The sequence below is a fragment of the Salvia splendens genome, chromosome 9 (genome assembly GCF_004379255.2).
Source record: "Salvia splendens isolate huo1 chromosome 9, SspV2, whole genome shotgun sequence".
NCBI lineage: Eukaryota > Viridiplantae > Streptophyta > Magnoliopsida > Lamiales > Lamiaceae > Salvia > Salvia splendens.
Window position 1 is genome coordinate 9,304,600 of NC_056040.1, and position 18,392 is coordinate 9,322,991.

The window sequence follows — 18,392 nt, forward strand, 5'->3', positions numbered from 1 at the left end:
GAGCATAGAAGTTTGCCATAATTTTTATTAGACCAACTTGATGGTACGACAAGTTTCAGCATACAAGTTACAAGAAACCGAATGGCAGAAGAAACCTTTTTTAACTGCAACTGTTTAAAAATTGCACATAAACACGAAGCAGATATTTCGTGACCTGTCTTCTGAAGTTCATGCTCGTTGCTCAACATAAGAACCAGAGAGTCCAGAAGTTCCGAGGACTGTAACCTGCAATTTGATGAAAAGAAAAGCAAAGATAAGATTAATGAGTGGAACAATAATTCACGTTTTTAAGCAGTGACAGGGTTTCCGATTGTGAGATCAGTAATAATATTTGCAGGAAACAAATATTTTGTGCCAGAAACTCAATCCTTAACCTCGAGCTAATTGACAAGAATGGTGGAAGCTAAAATTCCTACAAGTGGGTGTGGCTAGCTCCTGATTTCAGATTTACCTAACCATTCAGGCTTACAAATAAATTATTTTACTTCCCAAAGAGAAGAAGCATATGAGTGCATATCTCTGCTGGAGGAAAATCATCAAAATGATATCATACCTATGTGATAGTAATTGACTGTATGCTCCACTATCATCAGCAACAAGTTTTTCCGTTTTCCCTTTTATATTAAAAAGTAATTTGGTTGTTTACAACTTTACAAGGCTCATAAAAAACCATAAGTGATGAAATGTTAATTGGACAAATTACGAAAAAACTCAAGTTTTTGCATCAATAAATATGAAAGAGGAATTATACCTTTGCCCAGTCAGCTTCAAGGCCACCGCACCTCATTTTCAAGTATATCATCTTTGATCCCAACTCTGTCTCGACTTTCTTCTTCAAATAGGTTTCTTTTGGCTCAAATGCAGCCAAATAGTCATTGTATCTGCTGAAGAGTGTCTTAATTGCCTTCTGATAGTCTTCTGGCAGTGGTCTCACGTTCTGCCAAAAACTTGATTATCAGACACAACCAGGAAACATACTACAGAATCAAAACCATCATAATCCATATTACCTCGCCACTGAGCCCAATAGCATCATCTAATTCCATTTTCAGAGACATGACAATCCCTGTAAATTCCTCAACAGCCTCTGCTGCTCGGAAAACATCTTTCAGGGCATCTTGGGCAGATTTATCTTCAGTACTCTTGGATAATGCATTCTTCACGTCATGGACGACTGCTGGTGAGAGGTCATCCCAGTTTGTAGCCATCAAGTCTTTAAAGGCGCGTTTAATCTGCGGGTCCTCAATCGCAGGGAAATTGGAAATATCGTGACTGAAAGAGCGAATACCGCCTAGGTGTTGTGCAAAAGGATGCTGGAAATCTATAGGTGAGAAATACCAAAAGTACATAAGTGGCATGCACCAAAAAAAGAATCTGTTAATCTAGGTGAAGATAGCCATAGAAACAGCTTATAAAACATACTCCCTCCGTCCCAACTAAGTTGAGTCGTATTCCTCTTTGGGATGTCCTAACTAAGTTTATTCCTCTTTGAGTCATTTCCCTTTTAACAAAAAACAAAACATCCAATCACTCTTACATTATTCCACCATCTACTTTACTCTCTCTTTATCTTTCCTACTTTATTCCTCTCTCCTACTTTTCATCACAATTTCTTAAGATCCATGCCCAAAAGTTTTGTCTCGACTTAGTTGGGAGGACGGAGGGAGTATCGGAAAAGGAATAGTCAAGAAAATACTATCATAACTGGGTCTGCTTAAACAGTATGTATTACAATCATGACAAATGAATCAATTTTCCCTGCGCATCCTTTCTATTAGAGAGAGATGCAAGTAGGCCATAGTACGATCAGTGTCCACCCAAAAATTATCCCGATTTCACCACCCTAGACCATGTTCTGTAAAACTATATCCATGTGCATCATGTCCACTAATATCTATAAATAGAAGATATCCAACACTAATACCAGTGGAGTGAATGTTGCAGAATGAAAACAGAAGCAAAAAATAACAAGTTGTAGGGAACTAAGCATGGGAATGGAAACACTTCCTTCGCCTTCTTCCTTAGAGTACGAGATAAATCATTGATTAAAAACACATACAAAAATCAGCTCATAGAGGTTTCAGTTCACATACAGATTTTGGAACATAATGCAGAAATTTCCTACTGCTATTTCTTTTTGCTTCTTACAAAACTCAAGAGCAATATGAATAGAAATTAACAATTTCGTTAGTTCACTCTTCATTAGCGATAAACTGCTTATGCACTTAAACAATGGGAAGGAATCCGGCTATAGCTAAACTAAGCCCATCTCTTTTCGATTAAAAAATCTAGAAAACCCTATTGCGCCTGTTACTGGAAACATAGCAATCGCAAAACGATATCTCATTATAATCGCCACCAAAAAACGCTGAAATATTACTAAAAGCAACACAGAAATGAAAACCAACAGATTACCAAGAGAATTGCTATATCCATCGCCCATATCGAGATAGAACAATAACAGGCCTCAATTTCAACACAGATAATCCAAAACAAAAAAATCAAATAAAAAGATAATTACTTTGATTCGGAGAAGAAGAGGGGACTGACGGAGACGAGAAGTGGAGGTGGCGGATTTTTTGGTTGGCGGCGGCGCTGGCTGCGACGGCGGCGGAGGATGAAAACACTTGAGATCTGCGCACGATTAACCGGCTCAACGATCTCACCAACATCATTTTCTCCATATCTTTCCTCAATTGAACCTCAATGCTCGGCTTGATGGTCGAATTTATCAATTTAAGATGTCGCGAGCTTTTGGAGTCGATTTGATTTTACACTTGTATTCTCAAGGTTTATTTCTACGCTTCAATATTATTAGTAAGTAATTTTACTAATGCGAATTTGCAATTACTCCATTAAATTAGCTTTTTTAAGGCACATTTTATTGAAACTTTATTAGTAATTCATCATTCAAAATTATTAATTACAGTACTAAATTTGTACGAGAGTTTTACAAAGACGTGTTTTTTTCTGACCAATTAAACAACTAAAGTTCAAAATACAAAAGGTTAAATACTTTAATACTATAATTGTAGGATCAAAATTCTATCATGTCTACCGCAACATTACACTAAGATAAAAATTTCAAAATTAATCTTAAGTAAGGTATTTTAAAAACAATACCGTTCCATTCGAAAAAAATGACAATTTGAACTTAAGTAGCATAAAAAAGTATTTTTATCATCGAGAAATTGATTCAGATGTTTCATACACTTTGGATATCAAATTGGTCAAAGACGAAAGTTCATTAATAAGAAACCAGAATTCCAGAAATTGTCATAAATTGTAGAACAAAATGCCACACAAATTTCCAACAAAAGTTACAAATGCTTTCCAAATTCAGCAGATTTACTGAACTAGAATGATGCAATTAAGAGAATTGGCATCCTTTCTTCCATGTCACCTTTAAAACTACTCTGAGTTAGTTTTCACTTTTCACGCTATCATCGGATAACCCAGTTTGCTCTGCATTCATCAGTTCAGACGCTATTTCTTGAGCCTCTGCAAGTGCGTCCTTGTTCTCGTCTGCAGCATATAGAATCTTCCTTATTGCTACAGCCATCTGCAACATGCATATACCAATGAGTTAGGTATTGGTTTAGAAAAGAGAACAAGGATAGATGACATCATGGTAACTATGTTGTTACACAAACTTTTTAAGCTTCTCGACTCAAATGTGCATCACACAGTCACAACGACGGTAGTTGACTGGTAGAAGGGTGTTTGTGATTATGAGGCCGTGTTAACTAAACATATACAGCACAAGCTGAAAGTTCAAAAATAACTACTGGGTTTGTGTCGTGTAACAAGTATAGTACACTAGTACCTGAAAATGTGATTGTGCTAAGGAGTGCTTACTGGAAGATTTTCTAACTCGGGAGCCTGACAAAGCACTTCCACATCACGTAATTTGGCAAAGTAGAAGTCTCTTTCCTTTTCCAATAGATTGACTGAAACTTTGAGATCAGTTATCTGAAATTACATAACATCATCAAACAAAGCAAAACATCAAAGTTTAAGAAAGCAATGATAAAAACTGGATTTACAAGATCGTTTGTCAAACATAAATAGCAGAAAATTTGCAAAGGGATGGCCAAGAAAAATAATACAACTACAGATTATTTGAGTAGATCATTGTACAGAGCAAGGATATCTATCTCCAGAACATGAGACTGGCAGGAAAATGTCACGTGAAGATGTTTTCTATTGATACACAAGCTGAAATTGATAAGGCCAATAGCAACATTATAGAAAATAGTGTGCGAAAAAAAGTCCACTGGTATTACCTCCTTGGTCATTGATTGGACCTTGGACGAGGTATCATTGGCCCCGGGCTTCATATGCTTCACGCCAGTGCCTGAAGGTCAGAATTTGTTGAGCATGAACGCTTAAGTTACAAAGAAAATGGGAAAAAGAATAGAGTTATTACTTGTACTACTTCTAAGAGCCACTTGATCTGCATCGCATGAGCTGGAGTTCACAGAGTTGTTCGTTTGTAATGACTTAGAGTTCTTCAGGGAACCCCTTACACTTCTATTACCACCTTTGGTTCTGCGCTCTACAGGATTGTAATTCCTGGAAACTCAAGAAAAAGAATGTGTGATTCATTGACTAATTTCAGTTAGGTGGAATCTAAAATCAGCAGTTAAAGGAGGTGGTTACTCATTCATTAGGCCCCCATTTACAGAATCACAATAGCGTTTCAGCCATTGCAGGAACTCCAAGTTGTCCAATGTTCTCGCTTTGACGAGTCTGTTGACCTCAATATGCTGCAACAATTAAAAAGTGAAATAAGAAAAGTAATGTCATTTTCATGTAGAATATGCTGGAATTGTGGTAGTACCAAAGACTTTACACTCCAATAAAACATGGCAAGAAAGGTTAAATGAAGCTTATTAATAATTGGAAAGTGTGTTTATGTGTTCTCAATCTCATAGTAGTAATCCTAAATTAGATGGAAAACAAAATTAAACAGAATAAGTGCACAACGCAAAGGAGTACCTTATCAATTTTGAGTTTTGCAAAAACATCCTGAAGCACTTTGTAATTCTGGATGAAATCATATTCAGTCTTACCATCAAAGTTCACCTACAATTGAATGATGTCAGAAATACCTCAACATTGTGGGACATGAGCAAAAACAGGAGAAAGTGGGATAATGAAGTCATCACCTTGTGCATAGGAACAATTCCTGGGTGAGCCATGTCCATCATCTGACATTGCACAGCCCCAGATGCAGCCTGTATGGATACACATATAGTGAGAACATAGCAGGCGTAACTCTTCAGTCAACGAAAAAGGACATGTAGCATTCACAGATAATCTTACACAAGATGATAGAAAAAGGCGGTGTTAATATATATTTGTGTTCCTATATACATATTTCTACATGTACAGATAATAGATATACATTATCCAAATTAGTACTACATAAAAAAGGAGTTATTCTTCCTTCGGTTCAGTTACTTCTGTAAAATATGCTTTAAATGAGCTTCATTACAAACGTCAGTGATTGCATCCTAGCCACTGATAGGAAGATTTATCAAAGTTTCCGCTGCTAACAGGCTCTCCTCTACAAAATGAACAGGGAGAACTTCTAATGGTAGGTTGATATATATGCAATGCTGATTGTTCGGTCCACTAACACAAACAGCCATACTCTGATAGATTGTGGTAAATGCAAGATACTAGTTTCCAGTATCCAAATACCAGATCATCTGTATTTTATCTGCCAACAAAATTTGCAGTTAATTTGTGTCATGCACTGAAAAGTGAACTAAGCAACACATTTTCGAAAGCAGTTGAACTTTATTGATTTAATACGTAAACATCTAGAAAGATCAATTGTAAAACAAAATCATCTTTGGATATCACAGTAGAGATAGATTAAAACAAAGAATAATACTACCAATCAACATATGTTGCCAATCTGCAATGAGAGATATATGTTGGCTTTTTACCATAGACATAATACTCAGAATTAAAGCAGCATTCACAATTTGTTTGGTACAGTGTGTCACATGATTTATCAGTGTAAATCCAGATAGCAGTCCTCGCAAAGCAACAATGAAATGGCAAGAGAGTACCACAATCTATATAGAAGGTTAGCTTATTAGATGATTTTGCACAACTAAATGTCCCTGAATCAAAAGTATTGCACCACATCTAGTTCAACCTGCAAATGCTTCCTAGCATTTACATGATATGATGAAAATATAGAGCTTGATTAGAAGCATGAAAGAAGCTTGGTTAGTGCAGATAATCTATGTAACTTGGACCTACACAAACAGGTACTTCTTTGTTTGACTACGCATTTTAAAATAGAATAAAATCCTCAAAAAGTTCTACAGTATATTTCTCGATCATATTTTTAACCAACAGCTTCAACAACAGCCTCCAAAACAATACATTAACAAAATGGTAAAATTATCACAAGAAATTCGACTAAATCTACATATTTCCGTCTCCTAATTTATGAATTAAACCAAATTACTTCAGAATTGGACACAAGGCGAAAACTCGACTGCAATAATTTCTACCAAACCACTGTAAACAAACAATATCAGCCAGCACACGCATAATCAAATGAAGAAATACATAGGAGCATAGAAATAACTTTACAAAATAGTTAGCGGAAAAAGCAAATCTCAAAATAGGTTTTCTTCACACATTGCCAATATATTTCATTTTACCTCTTCAATACGAGTTAGATTGAGCTGAAGTCTGTCATTGATCCAGCCAAGGATCTCATTTCTCCCAACGAAGTATGCACTATCCATAATCCCTATGTTTGCTGCCATTTTTCTAGTTGAAAAGGGAATTCAAGTATCAGAAAGCAAAGGAACAACCCCTCTCGAAATTCTCCAAAGCTAATTCCAGATTTCAACATGCAAATGCAGGTATCCAGTATATAATTTGGTTAGAGTGAACTCGTTTAGAGAGAGAACAGGAAGAGAGAGAGAGAGAGAGAGAGAGAGCTTAAGCCTTGGTATCTTTCTAATTCAAATTAAGAAATATGATTCCAATGAAGAAACCTTGGTTTGTAATTCAAAAAAACACGTGAGTGAGTAGGATTTGTTGCTATTTTTATTTCAAGTTTAAAAAGATACGTCCGTTGGTATTTTTAATTCAAATTGAATGACGACTATTGAATTGCATAGATAAATTATTTTCTAAAATTGGAATATCAAAAATATTGTGGATAAAGGATTGAGTTATTTGGGCTCTATCTATGAACCGATTTGCATCCAAACTAGGGCTCGTTCACTTTGTCGGTTTTGGCCAGTTTTCGGCTCAAAACTGGTGAAATATGGGTGTTCACCTTTTAAGTTATAAACTGTGAAGCCTAATATACAAAACACGGCCCGCACTGTTTGTTCATGATATGCCAAATTTCAAATACTGGCTCAGAGGTGGTTTTTATATCTTGGAACACCAGAAATGAAGGTGAGATTACACTTTACCCCCTCATTTTCGTTCCCCACCAAAAAGCTGTATTTTCCCCAAATTATGTCAAACTCGAAAATCCCTAAGCTATTGCTCCGCTTTCCTTGTCGGCGGACACTATCAAGAAGGAACCCAGAGTAGCTAAAGGCGCGCCACGTGAGGGTTACGAGCAAGAATGCCGCCGCAAATCCGGAGAGGAGAACCGGGAGCCCAAGAAGAAGATCGCGGCGATGCTGAGCTCATCCCAAAAGCTCCGGCAGCACTGAGGCGGTGTCGCCTCTCCACTTATAACCGACGATCCTCGACAAAATTCCTTGTAAGATTCATCCAAAATTTTGAGACGCCGGAAAACTCTTCATCCAAGACAGATTCAAGGCTCCGGTGGAGGGAGGTGAGCTTGATGAGGAGATTGGTGTCGAGTTGATTAAACAATTGAGAATGAGTCATTGATTGTGGTTATTAGTTTGATGTTGATTATGGTAAATTTGAGAATATCTCTGTTGCAATTTCTTCGTGGAGGAAAAGAATTTAGAGCAGCAAGAACTAAATTTGTGAATTCAAGAGGGACAGAGTAGACATTTCATCGTGAACAGTGTATGGATACAGTAACTTCATATGCATATCTGGAGGCTTATTCTTGGATACTAAACATGTTATAACACCTTTCATTACCCATTTAAACAGTATCCCAAATCTTGCGAGAATTAAAACCGGGCATTTCTAAAATGATAAGGTGAACACGTCATTTTTAAGTTTGGTTTTGAGGTATCGTGTAAATTTTCAAATCATATTTAATACTTCAAGATAAATCAAAGTTTAATTAACCAACAATTCATCAAATCATTTTTTTCTAAATTACACGTTTCAGTATGATAATCCATCGTCTTTTAATTAGTGGAGTATTTTTTAGTTTGAGTTGTACTACATATCTTACTTAGTCAGCCATGAGTTTCATGATGCTAATTGTTGATATATGAGCATTTAGCATTATTTATTTTATTTTATATATTTAGATTGATACTAATATAATAAAAATTATTATTGATATTTTAAATTTTCTAAATTTAAACAGCATAGATACCCTAACCCAAACCTTAGGAATGGATAAAACAAGAAGTAAAAAACGGAAAATGATTGCTTTATTAAGAATGGAAAGAGGACCATATCAATGGAAAATGCAAACTACGGCATTCATATAGTAATAGAAGCTCTGGTATGCTAGAGTGTATGTGTAAACAAGGGTTTCAGTTTTACTTAATTTATTTATTCATCAAAAAAAAAGAAGCTCTGGGTTCATAACCACATGCAAGTTAAAGTCTCTGTTCCTACCAACACATCACTCTTTGAAACATCTCTATGCTCCAGTTTTCTTCGAAATAGCAATAACATTGAAGTTGATTGAATCAGGGTTTTTCTGGATAAACTTTTGAATTACTTTAGCAGCATCCTGTATTCAAAAGTGCAAATCAATAACCAACATGACAAGGGACAGTGAAATAGGAGCATCAAACAAAGAGGAATACAAGCAGCATCGGTTGCTAAACCACAACACCTCATGATAGTGTCTAGAAAGGTTAAACTACAAAAGAAGCTAATTGTGGTCAGCTTTCCATTATTACCACAAGCAGAGATCAGAGATCATAGAGGAATGGAAGAAATGAATAACACTACCTGCAATATGGTGTTACTCGAAGATGCGCCATGTGAAATAGGCCCAGCCCTCCTTCCATCGAGCTCATACAGTTGTCCTATAAAATTAAGTATTGAATGCATATCAAATATGGTTGATTTGTTCTCACTCATTGCAGCCTCAAGTGAAAAAAATCAATAGCGAGAAGGAAGGGCCTATCCAGATTTGTTGATTAACCAATCCAAGATTATAGCAGTGTGCACTATGCTATGCTGGAGACACTCAATTTGACTCTGCTCCCACTCAAACTACCATATAGCATGAAGACATTGAACCTTGTCAATTAGCAATGTTGTACAGCGTCAAAATAACCAGTAGTTTTTCTTGGAGCTGGTGCTACTCAACATCTAGGTTAATCCCAAGGAATATAGTTATCAGCTCAATGAAATTAACAAAATCCAGACCAAATCCTGACCATGAGATTTGACAATCTAATGGTCAATAATTAAATAAAAACACGGAGGGTCATTATAAAGTAGTTTTAGATCATATTATAAAATTCGGGTTTGAGGTCATGTTAAGATCATTTTATGTCATCATTACTATAATGGCGTAAAAATAAGCTTATGATGACTTAAAAATGACCTTTGTATGCTTGGTTCTGCATTTTTGTATTAAGAATGACCTTTGTATGCTTGGTTCTGCATATATATATATGCTTGGTTCTGCATTTTTGTATTAAGTGAGCCAGTACTTCAGTCTTCCCTACATAAGCTTGATGGTGTGGACTAAAATCGCAACAATACAATTTTACTAATTGAATTCATAATAATTGAACAGAAAGTGAGAGAGAGAGAGATTTACCATCTACACATGTAAAGCAGATAAAATGTGTGTCAACATCATCTGATGCCTGTCAAATTGAAGGGATAACAAGATTCTTAGTTTCTTGATCCATATTATAATACAAACTCATAATTAAACATAAACAAAACTGGGGTTAAGATTCAAATGCTTCCTGAGAAAATTCTATGACTCAGTTTTGTTATTGAGAATTAACGCAAACTATATCTTGTAAATTATTTTCTTCAAGAAATAAATATAATTTGTGCATTCAACATCTCAAGTCACATTTAAACAGATCTAGAGTGTGCACAGAAAACACAAGTGATACTGATCAATTTTCTGCAATATTCATTGATTTGTTCCCTGTTCTGCTTTATCTTTTAGATGTTTACTGTTTTAGGAGTTTAGCTATTAGTTTGTTAGAGATAAGTTTATCTCTTAGAGTTTGAGTTTGTTAGAGATAAGTTTATCTCCTAGAGTCCCCTAGAGTTTATTTGGTTTAAGAGTCTTTGTTTGTTATGAGTAGTGAGTCTTCTTCAATGGTATTATAAATAGCTCCTCATTAGAATATCTATGGGTCTTGGAAAAAGTAGTGTAGGGCGGTAGTTTCCGTAGGGACTCGTAAGATGATTATACTGTTCTTTAAGTTTCTGTCGTTCAGTTTATATCTAAAATATTTCATGTGTTCTATGTTCATTTTCTGTCTTGCTCGATATATTCTGTCCCTTTCGAGTAGCAGCCACATTATCTCTCTAACAAGTAGTGTTCTTACATGTTGGTCATGCACACACATAGTATGCACTGTAACTAACAGTCATTCCTTTACCACCACTACATGAAATTCTTGAAGTGATTGTGAGCTCCCAACTTCTAAGGGAAATGGAGAAACTGCGCCAGGTTATGAGTCAAAGACTGAACAACCCATTTAATGAAACTATAGTGGAAAAGGAATTCATCTATATTTGAAAGATATTCCACTAAATGCACAAAATATTAGATCATGCTAGAATGGAAACTATAATACCTTATGGACAGTACATTATGAGTTAAATAAAAAAAGTTGGTTCATCAATTCAATTAACAAGTCACATTGTTAACTGAACGTGAAATTGTTGATTAAGAAAAAAAAGGAAACAAAAACAAAAAACAGAAACAATAATAGAAACAAAAACAGAAACATTAGAGGTCATTAAATTTCATGCAAATGTCCAACTCTAACCTCAGTTTCACCAGCAATCGCTGCAACTGAATGTGCGTCTTCCATTTCTCTATCATTTTCAAGGAATGTCGCACGCTGCAGATTCATTTAGTTTAGAAATATTAGATGGAAGTGAAGACAGAGAAGATGGCAAGGTGCACACTGACCTGTGACGCATCCATATTTGCAGTAGCCTTGAAGAATTTGTCCAGGTAAGACCCCTCAACTGGAAAACAACACAATCAAAACAGGCAACTGACAACCTAAACATGGCATATCAAAGTTCATGGAAGAAACTTAAAGCATGCACATTTGAAAATATTTTAATACTTTTCTTGAAGATATTACACATTCCTGAGCCCTGAGAGAGAGGAAATTAAAGCGAAGCATGAATACTCTTAACCTCACCATCAACTCGACAATTAGTCAGTAGTCACCATATAGGGATATAAATTGGGCAACCTACTTGATTTCTATCCAGTAATTGAGGCACTGAGTCTATGGCGCTATGCTGTTCGGTTCAATTGGGTTTGAGCTAGAGAAAATAATTGGACCTAACCCTATAACTTCACTTTTCGAACTTGCCGGTTGGGCTGACGAGTTACAATAAATGTTAGCATATTTATAAATTGCCTATTGACACCCACTGAAATGATCACCATCCCTTATTGTTGAGTTGTCTCTCCAATGCCTCTGACTATTCATGAATCAGATTTTTCCAAAGAAAGTTATCACCAAACATTAAAAGCAGCCAGTACGGAACCCAATCAGGCCAACCAGACTGCCTCCTCAGGCCAAAAGGCTCAAATACATTTCGGGCTACAACCTTTTGGTTCTAATCAGCTGGTTTAAAGCTGAATGGACGTCCCTACAGAATAGCACCTCCCATATCTCATATGAGAGATGATACAATTATCTTTTAGTATAGGTTGTCTGTTCAATCCTTTGATTCTTGGTTTCCTTGGTTTTCAGACAAGAAATGGATCATAAATATGTCAACTCTCCAGGAGTTGTTTATAATCAGGCTATGTAATCAAGGACACATATGAAGAAAAGGGGTCGGGAACCACCTAATAGCTTCCCTAATTTAAGTCACTTGACCATCTAGAAGCTTAAAAAGGGTCTACTGAGCAATACTTCTTAGCAGATATGATCTAAAAGTGGCATTACCCACATTTTACACTGTGCAAACTGCAAAAGCTGTTTGAACGTCAAGACTCAAAAGCTCAATCAAAGCAGACGACTTTTCAGGCAAAGTACAAATATTAGGTTAGAGTCCACACAAGGTTCATAGAACTCCTCATAGCATGAAAATAATCACAAAGAAGGCCATTTGGAACCCTATAGCTTACCAAGTTTTATCTCAGAAGTTACATTGCCGACAGCATGAAGAAGTCCAACAGTTCCACAGGCATTTCCTACAGTTTGCTTCATAAAGTAAGGCCCACCACTAGATTCCTGTAAGAGCCCACATAAATTGTAGATACAATTATCAGAAAGCAATCAGGACATATAGTAGTATACATAACATAACAAGAATATGGGTGCATATTACCAACACAAACAAATAATTTTCAGGAAACTAATTATTGAATGTGAGTTTACAAATTATAGAGCCTGGTTAAGTAAATGATCTAAAACTTGTGATTCATTCAAATCTGTACTCTGTAGTAGCACCATTCATAAGACTATGTTTCTTATGGTTTAGAGTGAAAAACTGCAAGTACAGTTAGAAAGATAACAAATGGGATGCGGGCAATGCTACTAGCCTACTCGAAGTCCTTGTGATTGCATTTCTAGAGTCTACAGTGAGTTCCATCAACCAGTAGATGTCTTTATAATATGTTCTTTCACCTGAATTCCAATCACCCACTAGCTTTAAATTATTTATACGTCCAGCATCCAGCAAACGATTTATAAACAGTTAAATTTTTACGTTCAACATTGCAGTCTGAGTTCCATAGACACATGATTCTTGACACTTTTATAATATATTTCCAAGATTGCAGTCCAGGAATGGCCTAGAGCACTAGGGAAACTAATTATTAACACATGCTTATAATTAAGAAACAGACTGCAGAGACATGATATTATTAGGTTAAAAAAATCTGCAGATCAGGAAATTGTAAATGCAATTGTAAGCATGATATCTCAGCAACTACTTAACTTCCAATTCTTTTTTTAAAAACTATGACTCACCCCATTCACAGGTAACTGAGAAAAAAAAACTAGGCCAAAACAATAAGCTCTTGATATGACATTGAGGCAGTAGTAACTACCTTTGTCGAACTATCTTGTTGAATCCTCTCTTCCTCACTCTGTACAAAAACAGTATTGTCATATATATATATGCAGAAATACAACTATCACATTTAAACAAAAAAAATGGATTTTAAGCAAGTGTTTGAGCTTCCAATGTAATGCCATTAGTGAATCCCAATTTAATTAGAAATTTCTCAATGTGTAAATTTACCTTTTTCGTAATGGGGTAGAGGAACAACACAGCGAGTACAGGTTGTGGAACCATCGCCAAGAGATCTTCATCAAGTCCATAAACATCAAAGCACTCTGCCTCCTCCGGGGAAACACCAAGTCCCCAAATAAACTGCTCATCGCAATTAACATTCTTCAATAACACAGAATAAAATACTAAATCTCCATAACACCGTTTCTCAATCTTTTTTTTTCTATTTCTTTAGTAGTTTTTTCATCTTTCCACAATTCATCTCATCGTGTTTTGGTAATTTTAATACATAGATGATCCACTATCAAGATCTATTTTACTCCAAACACCCAAATTCAAACTTTCAGAACATATCAAATTGTTAAGGAATAGAAACGAATAAAAAAATCTACAACTACATAGCTTATAGTGCCTAAAACAAAATTTAAATAAAAATTTCTACAAAAAAATAAATAAAAAGTGAACACGAATACCTGGTTCATAACATCAGGGTTAGCTTCAAGAGGAAGCCATCTCTTCGAAGAAGGTGTCGCCATTTTTCTTTTCCTTCTCTTTTTCAGGTTTTTGGGTTTGCTGTTTGCTCTGGGTTTTTGGCTTGGTTTGTTTATATGCTGAAAAAATAGGAGTTTTTTTTTAATCTTAGAATAATATTTTTAATTGGGATATTATCTATAAATAATCAATATTTGTAAAACTACAAAGGGTAAGTGAAAAAAAATATAAGTTTGCCCAAATTCTGGTATGTCTTTTCATAATGGCCAATTGTATCAACTTTAACATTTTTTTCCGTCGTATCATAGTCTACAATTTAAGGGAAATTATGTATCATGCGAACAAAACATTCAGATATTTAAAAACGTCATTAATACATTTAGTCAATTATGACATTAATTTTTACATATGTAAAATTGCGAGTTTAGCTTAATTAGTTACACATAATCATGATCCAATCAAATTATCCCAAAATTTTGAATTAGAGTGTGCTTACGATTGGATGGATTTCTATGAAGAATACCTTCTACTCCCGTGACAATGGAGAAATTTTTGAATATGAGATCAAATTCACTGACCTTTCAAAATATAGGATTAAATTCACGGACCTTTCAAAATATAAGATTAAATTCGTTGACCTTTTAGAATATGTGATCGAGGCACGCAAATTTTTTGGATGTTTTTTTTGTTTTTTTCTCTTTTTTCCTCTTATTTTTCTTATTATTTTCCTCATAAAATTTATGAACGGACCAAACTAGCTCACGTAAGATTTGAAACACAAATGTTGAAACGCATATCTGATAATTTGAAAGCATAATTCTGAAACTTTCACCACCGATCCACCGCCCTTTATGAATTGATTTCTTGGTTTAAATGTCTCGTCTACAAGCAGTTCAGGAATACTGTGATAAACGATTAAAATAATGTACAAAGGAGGTTGATCAAGTTGCAAAATATGCTTTGCCAACATCTTATTCATCTTGAACATGTCAGTGCAGTATGTTTAATTTATCTTCATATGTTTAAACTGTTATTTGTTATCGATGTTAGTAACAGTTTAAGGTAATTTTAGTTTATTATTGATGATCTAATGAAGGTAGTTTGTCTAGTCATAATAATTAAATTAATTTATAAATATTACTCCATATCACGCAACTAAGATTCGTGGGTTCTTTAGCCTGACTAATCTATCAATCATGATTAATAAATTAAACTAGAATACAAGAAATTGAAATTTAAATAGAAAAAAATCCACATGTAAAACAAAAAATTAGATCAAAAGGGAAATTAAAGTTGTTGAATTCGTAACCGAAAAAGAAAAAGAAATAAAAAGAAGGGGTTTATGAATATGTTGGGTTGATTTCGGTTGGATGAGCATTCTTGGGCAACTCTTCTTCCATGGGCACATCTGCAGCATTAGGTCCTTCAAAAACAACCACACATATAAATATTTCAAATTAGATGTAATTAGATAAACTAGTAAAACTAAAAAAGATGAGTACCTTTGTTGGCATCCGCAACAGCAGCTGCTGCATTGGCTTTGTGACGATGCATAGCATAACCTCCAACAGCAGCCCAGAAAACTACGAATGCTGAGATCGTGCCGCCCAATATTGCACCCATATTACTCTTCTTTTTTGTTTTTCTTGAGCCTGACGGAACTTGGAATCCGCCTCCTACGTTTGCTGACGAAGAAGGAGATTTGTTGGACTTCGAACAAGCCATGGATGTCAAGAAGTTATTACCAACAAGACTGCCGTTCATGCAAAATTTTGTTAAAGGATCAAAATTAATTAAGATGGAAATAAATGGATTTGTTTTTTTTTTTTATTGCTTTGGCTTACGTTAAGTTTAAGTTCTTGTTGCATGCTACTGAGTCTGGTACTGCTCCTTCGAAATAATTACTTGCCAAGTTCCTGTGCATCACAAACCAAATTAAATGACGAATAATAATGTGATACTACATGCAAATCTTATTATTTTTACCAATCAAATGATTATGCTCTATCTGGAAATGGAGCAATTATTTCATTTAGGTTAACATACATAGATGAAGATTAATTACATGATAAAAAACACTCAAAAATAAATAATTAAGAATATATTGTATGATGATGGTTTAATTAATTGACTTACAGTTCTTGAAGATCTGGAAGTGTGCCAAGGAAGGAGGGGATGTTTCCAAAAATAAAGTTTTGAGACATGTCACTGTAGTTGAAGGATGTGATTATATATACATGTGTGAATTTATTCAAATAGGAAAAGGTAAAAACTTAAAAATAAAATGGTGTATTTTTTACATTCTCCGAAGAGCATCCATAGAACTGAAGTCATATAGCTGGCCATATAGCATTCTGTTATTGAGATTCCTGAAATTTCCAGAGATGAAAATTCATTATTTCAAATAGTAAGAATTTTTTTTTAAAAAAAATAGAGATTTGATTATTGAAATTCTTACAGAGCAATTACACGTGGTGTTGGATCAGAATTGCATTCAATCCAATCCCAAATGGGAGAAACGCAAGGATCCAGAGTGGTTTGTAGCAGAGATGGGAATTGTGAGACTAATACACCCAACCCCAATACTACATCAATAAACCATTGCAACATTAGTAATTTAATAACAATAAAAAATGAATTTCAAGTTGTTAGTGATAACTTGAATGTGAAGATACAAAATATGGAATTGAGGATAGCATGCATGCATCTAATGAAACAATAAATAGAGAAAAATTAACCATCGTTGTAATTAGTGGTGTAAGAGGTACTAGTTGCGCGGGAAACTGCTTTGATTTTGGCATTGGCGGTTGATGATGTAAAATGCGAGAGATTGATGATTTCACTCTTCTGCAATGATCTACCTGAATTTCCCATAAACAGCAGCATGAACTCAATTACACATAAAATTAATGTACGTACATAATAAACTAGCTATGTTTACCGTTAGCAGAAATCAAGAATATTAGGAAGAAGATGGTAAGAGAGAAAAAAGAGTGGGTGGCCATGGAGCTAGAGATCTGATTTTAGACAGAAATACTGAAGTTATTCGGATTATACCAACAAATATTTATGTCAGTGATATTCGACCAAGTCAAAATAAAGAGTGGGAGGTGTTTTCTTAGGGAGGTATGAGGGTTGACTTTCGAGGTATTTAGAATATAGTTGACTTTGACTAATCAATCCTAATGATTTGGTTAAACAATCGTTCAAGAAGGTGGTGATGATCGACAGCTACTCTGAGATTAATTAATTAGTTAAATTAGAAACAATTAAGTTGGGCTCATGGTTATATATGGAGAGAGAGAGAGAGAGACAGAAGATTATGCCAGCAGATATGAAATATCCATAATAGAAGAATAAAGTTTGACTATGCCGCCATCATTAGTGGGTAGCATGGTCTAACCAACTTGTGTTTAGGATATTATGCATCTAGATTTTCTTAATCCATGCCCGTGTTTTAACTAATTTATTTTGAACTGTCTATTCATTTATTTTTTATATAGTTGAATTAAAAGAAGGATAGAAAATACTAAAAGAATACAGCTGTAATTGGAAAGTGAGGGAAAGTGAACAAATTAGCGACGTCGAGCGACCCACATACGACTAGTGGAATCGAATTGGGCCTTCAAAAAAATTAAAATTTGTTGGGTATATTTTGATTAAATGATTAGGCCCGAATGGATAATTAATCGAGCAAAGCCTCGGGTTAATCGGACTGCAATACACAATTTGAAGTTTTGAACAATAACTTGAATCTTTAATTCAGCTTTACTAATTTGGCCATTAGTTTGGAATGAATTACAAGATTAAATTACTTAATTACCCCAGTTGAAGTTATAGAATATCACTGAACTACAATGCTATGATCCATTAAATTAAAATGCAATAATTATTTTGGGTGAAAAATCAATGCATATATATTTGACCAATCAGAAAGATATTAAAATAAATTATAATCAAATTATCATTCAGTTTTGGAATCTAATATAGCCTCCATCCATTGGATGCCTTCTATGCACGTGTTTATGATCTTGATTCTGCCAAAACTGAAGTGATCAGTTAACATAAAAAATACTAAGAAAAAAAAAAAAAAAATCAATATACTCCTCATCCGTCCTTGAAAATAGACGATTGTGGATAACATCATTCTCATGCACAATTGATAAAATAAGAGATTAAAAAAATAGAAAAAGTATAAATTGGGAAAATCAAAAAATAGTGATAAAGTTCAAATAAATATTAACATGACTAATTTTGGTAAACGAACCAAGGCGACGAAGTGACGATAAGACGATACCACAATTGTAGTTTCAGAG

General features: G+C 34.7%; 3 protein-coding genes and 1 long non-coding RNA gene across 6 annotated transcripts; all 4 read right to left on the minus strand.

Moving 5' to 3' along the window:
• LOC121746563 (succinate dehydrogenase subunit 5, mitochondrial-like) lies at positions 1–2,805 on the minus strand. The gene is made up of 4 exons (XM_042140448.1): positions 2,522–2,805; positions 1,011–1,321; positions 752–937; positions 1–225 (listed from the first exon to the last, which is right to left on the minus strand). The coding sequence occupies exons 1-4, from the start codon at positions 2,682–2,684 to the stop codon at positions 169–171; spliced, it is 717 nt and encodes a 238-aa protein (XP_041996382.1). The 5' UTR covers positions 2,685–2,805; the 3' UTR covers positions 1–168.
• Positions 2,806–3,226: 421 nt separating this feature from the next.
• LOC121746420 (microtubule-associated protein RP/EB family member 1B-like) lies at positions 3,227–7,014 on the minus strand. Of its 3 annotated transcripts, XM_042140247.1 has the most exons (9): positions 6,693–6,815; positions 5,660–5,728; positions 5,172–5,240; positions 5,002–5,088; positions 4,663–4,769; positions 4,430–4,575; positions 4,287–4,357; positions 3,859–3,972; positions 3,227–3,562 (listed from the first exon to the last, which is right to left on the minus strand). In XM_042140247.1, the coding sequence occupies exons 3-9, from the start codon at positions 5,211–5,213 to the stop codon at positions 3,422–3,424; spliced, it is 708 nt and encodes a 235-aa protein (XP_041996181.1). In that variant the 5' UTR covers positions 5,214–5,240; positions 5,660–5,728; positions 6,693–6,815; the 3' UTR covers positions 3,227–3,421. The 3 variants fall into 3 exon arrangements, with proteins under 3 accessions (XP_041996181.1, XP_041996179.1, XP_041996180.1); XM_042140245.1 differs by lacking the exon at positions 5,660–5,728 and having other exon boundaries at positions 6,693–7,014; XM_042140246.1 differs by lacking the exon at positions 5,660–5,728 and having other exon boundaries at positions 3,430–3,562; positions 3,827–3,972; positions 6,693–7,014.
• Positions 7,015–8,611: 1,597 nt separating this feature from the next.
• Positions 8,612–14,205, minus strand: LOC121748958 (ubiquitin carboxyl-terminal hydrolase 3-like). The gene is made up of 9 exons (XM_042143550.1): positions 14,058–14,205; positions 13,594–13,725; positions 13,400–13,438; positions 12,473–12,578; positions 11,288–11,346; positions 11,142–11,216; positions 9,941–9,989; positions 9,118–9,194; positions 8,612–8,893 (listed from the first exon to the last, which is right to left on the minus strand). Exons 1-9 carry the CDS (start codon positions 14,118–14,120, stop codon positions 8,801–8,803), a joined length of 693 nt encoding a protein of 230 aa, XP_041999484.1. The 5' UTR covers positions 14,121–14,205; the 3' UTR covers positions 8,612–8,800.
• A 1,500-nt stretch (positions 14,206–15,705) lies between these two features.
• Positions 15,706–16,273, minus strand: LOC121748329. Its single transcript, XR_006039463.1, has 3 exons — positions 16,213–16,273; positions 15,921–15,992; positions 15,706–15,829 (listed from the first exon to the last, which is right to left on the minus strand). It is a non-coding gene; the product is annotated as an uncharacterized LOC121748329 (long non-coding RNA).
• Positions 16,274–18,392: the final 2,119 nt, after the last annotated feature.

What these genes read in the sequence shown, in the direction of transcription:
- LOC121748958 (XM_042143550.1), bottom strand. Translation starts at nt 14,120, where the DNA reads ATGGCGACACCTTCTTCGAAGAGATGGCTTCCTCTTGAAGCTAACCCT. An exon ending in CAAATATGGATGCGTCACAG is followed by an intron (nt 11,217 to 11,287) that starts GTCAGTGTGCAC and finishes ATGAATCTGCAG; the next exon opens with CGTGCGACATTCCTTGAAAA. An exon ending in CTGCTTTACATGTGTAGATG is followed by an intron (nt 9,195 to 9,940) that starts GTAAATCTCTCT and finishes TTAATTTTATAG; the next exon opens with GACAACTGTATGAGCTCGAT.
- LOC121746420 (XM_042140245.1), bottom strand. Translation starts at nt 6,800, where the DNA reads ATGGCAGCAAACATAGGGATTATGGATAGTGCATACTTCGTTGGGAGA. An exon ending in GAATTGTTCCTATGCACAAG is followed by an intron (nt 5,089 to 5,171) that starts GTGATGACTTCA and finishes ATTCAATTGTAG; the next exon opens with GTGAACTTTGATGGTAAGAC. An exon ending in GGCTCTTAGAAGTAGTACAA is followed by an intron (nt 4,358 to 4,429) that starts GTAATAACTCTA and finishes TCTGACCTTCAG; the next exon opens with GCACTGGCGTGAAGCATATG.
- LOC121746563 (XM_042140448.1), bottom strand. Translation starts at nt 2,684, where the DNA reads ATGGAGAAAATGATGTTGGTGAGATCGTTGAGCCGGTTAATCGTGCGC. An exon ending in CTCTTCTTCTCCGAATCAAA is followed by an intron (nt 1,322 to 2,521) that starts GTAATTATCTTT and finishes TCTCACCTATAG; the next exon opens with ATTTCCAGCATCCTTTTGCA. An exon ending in TTGAAGCTGACTGGGCAAAG is followed by an intron (nt 226 to 751) that starts GTATAATTCCTC and finishes ATCAAATTGCAG; the next exon opens with GTTACAGTCCTCGGAACTTC.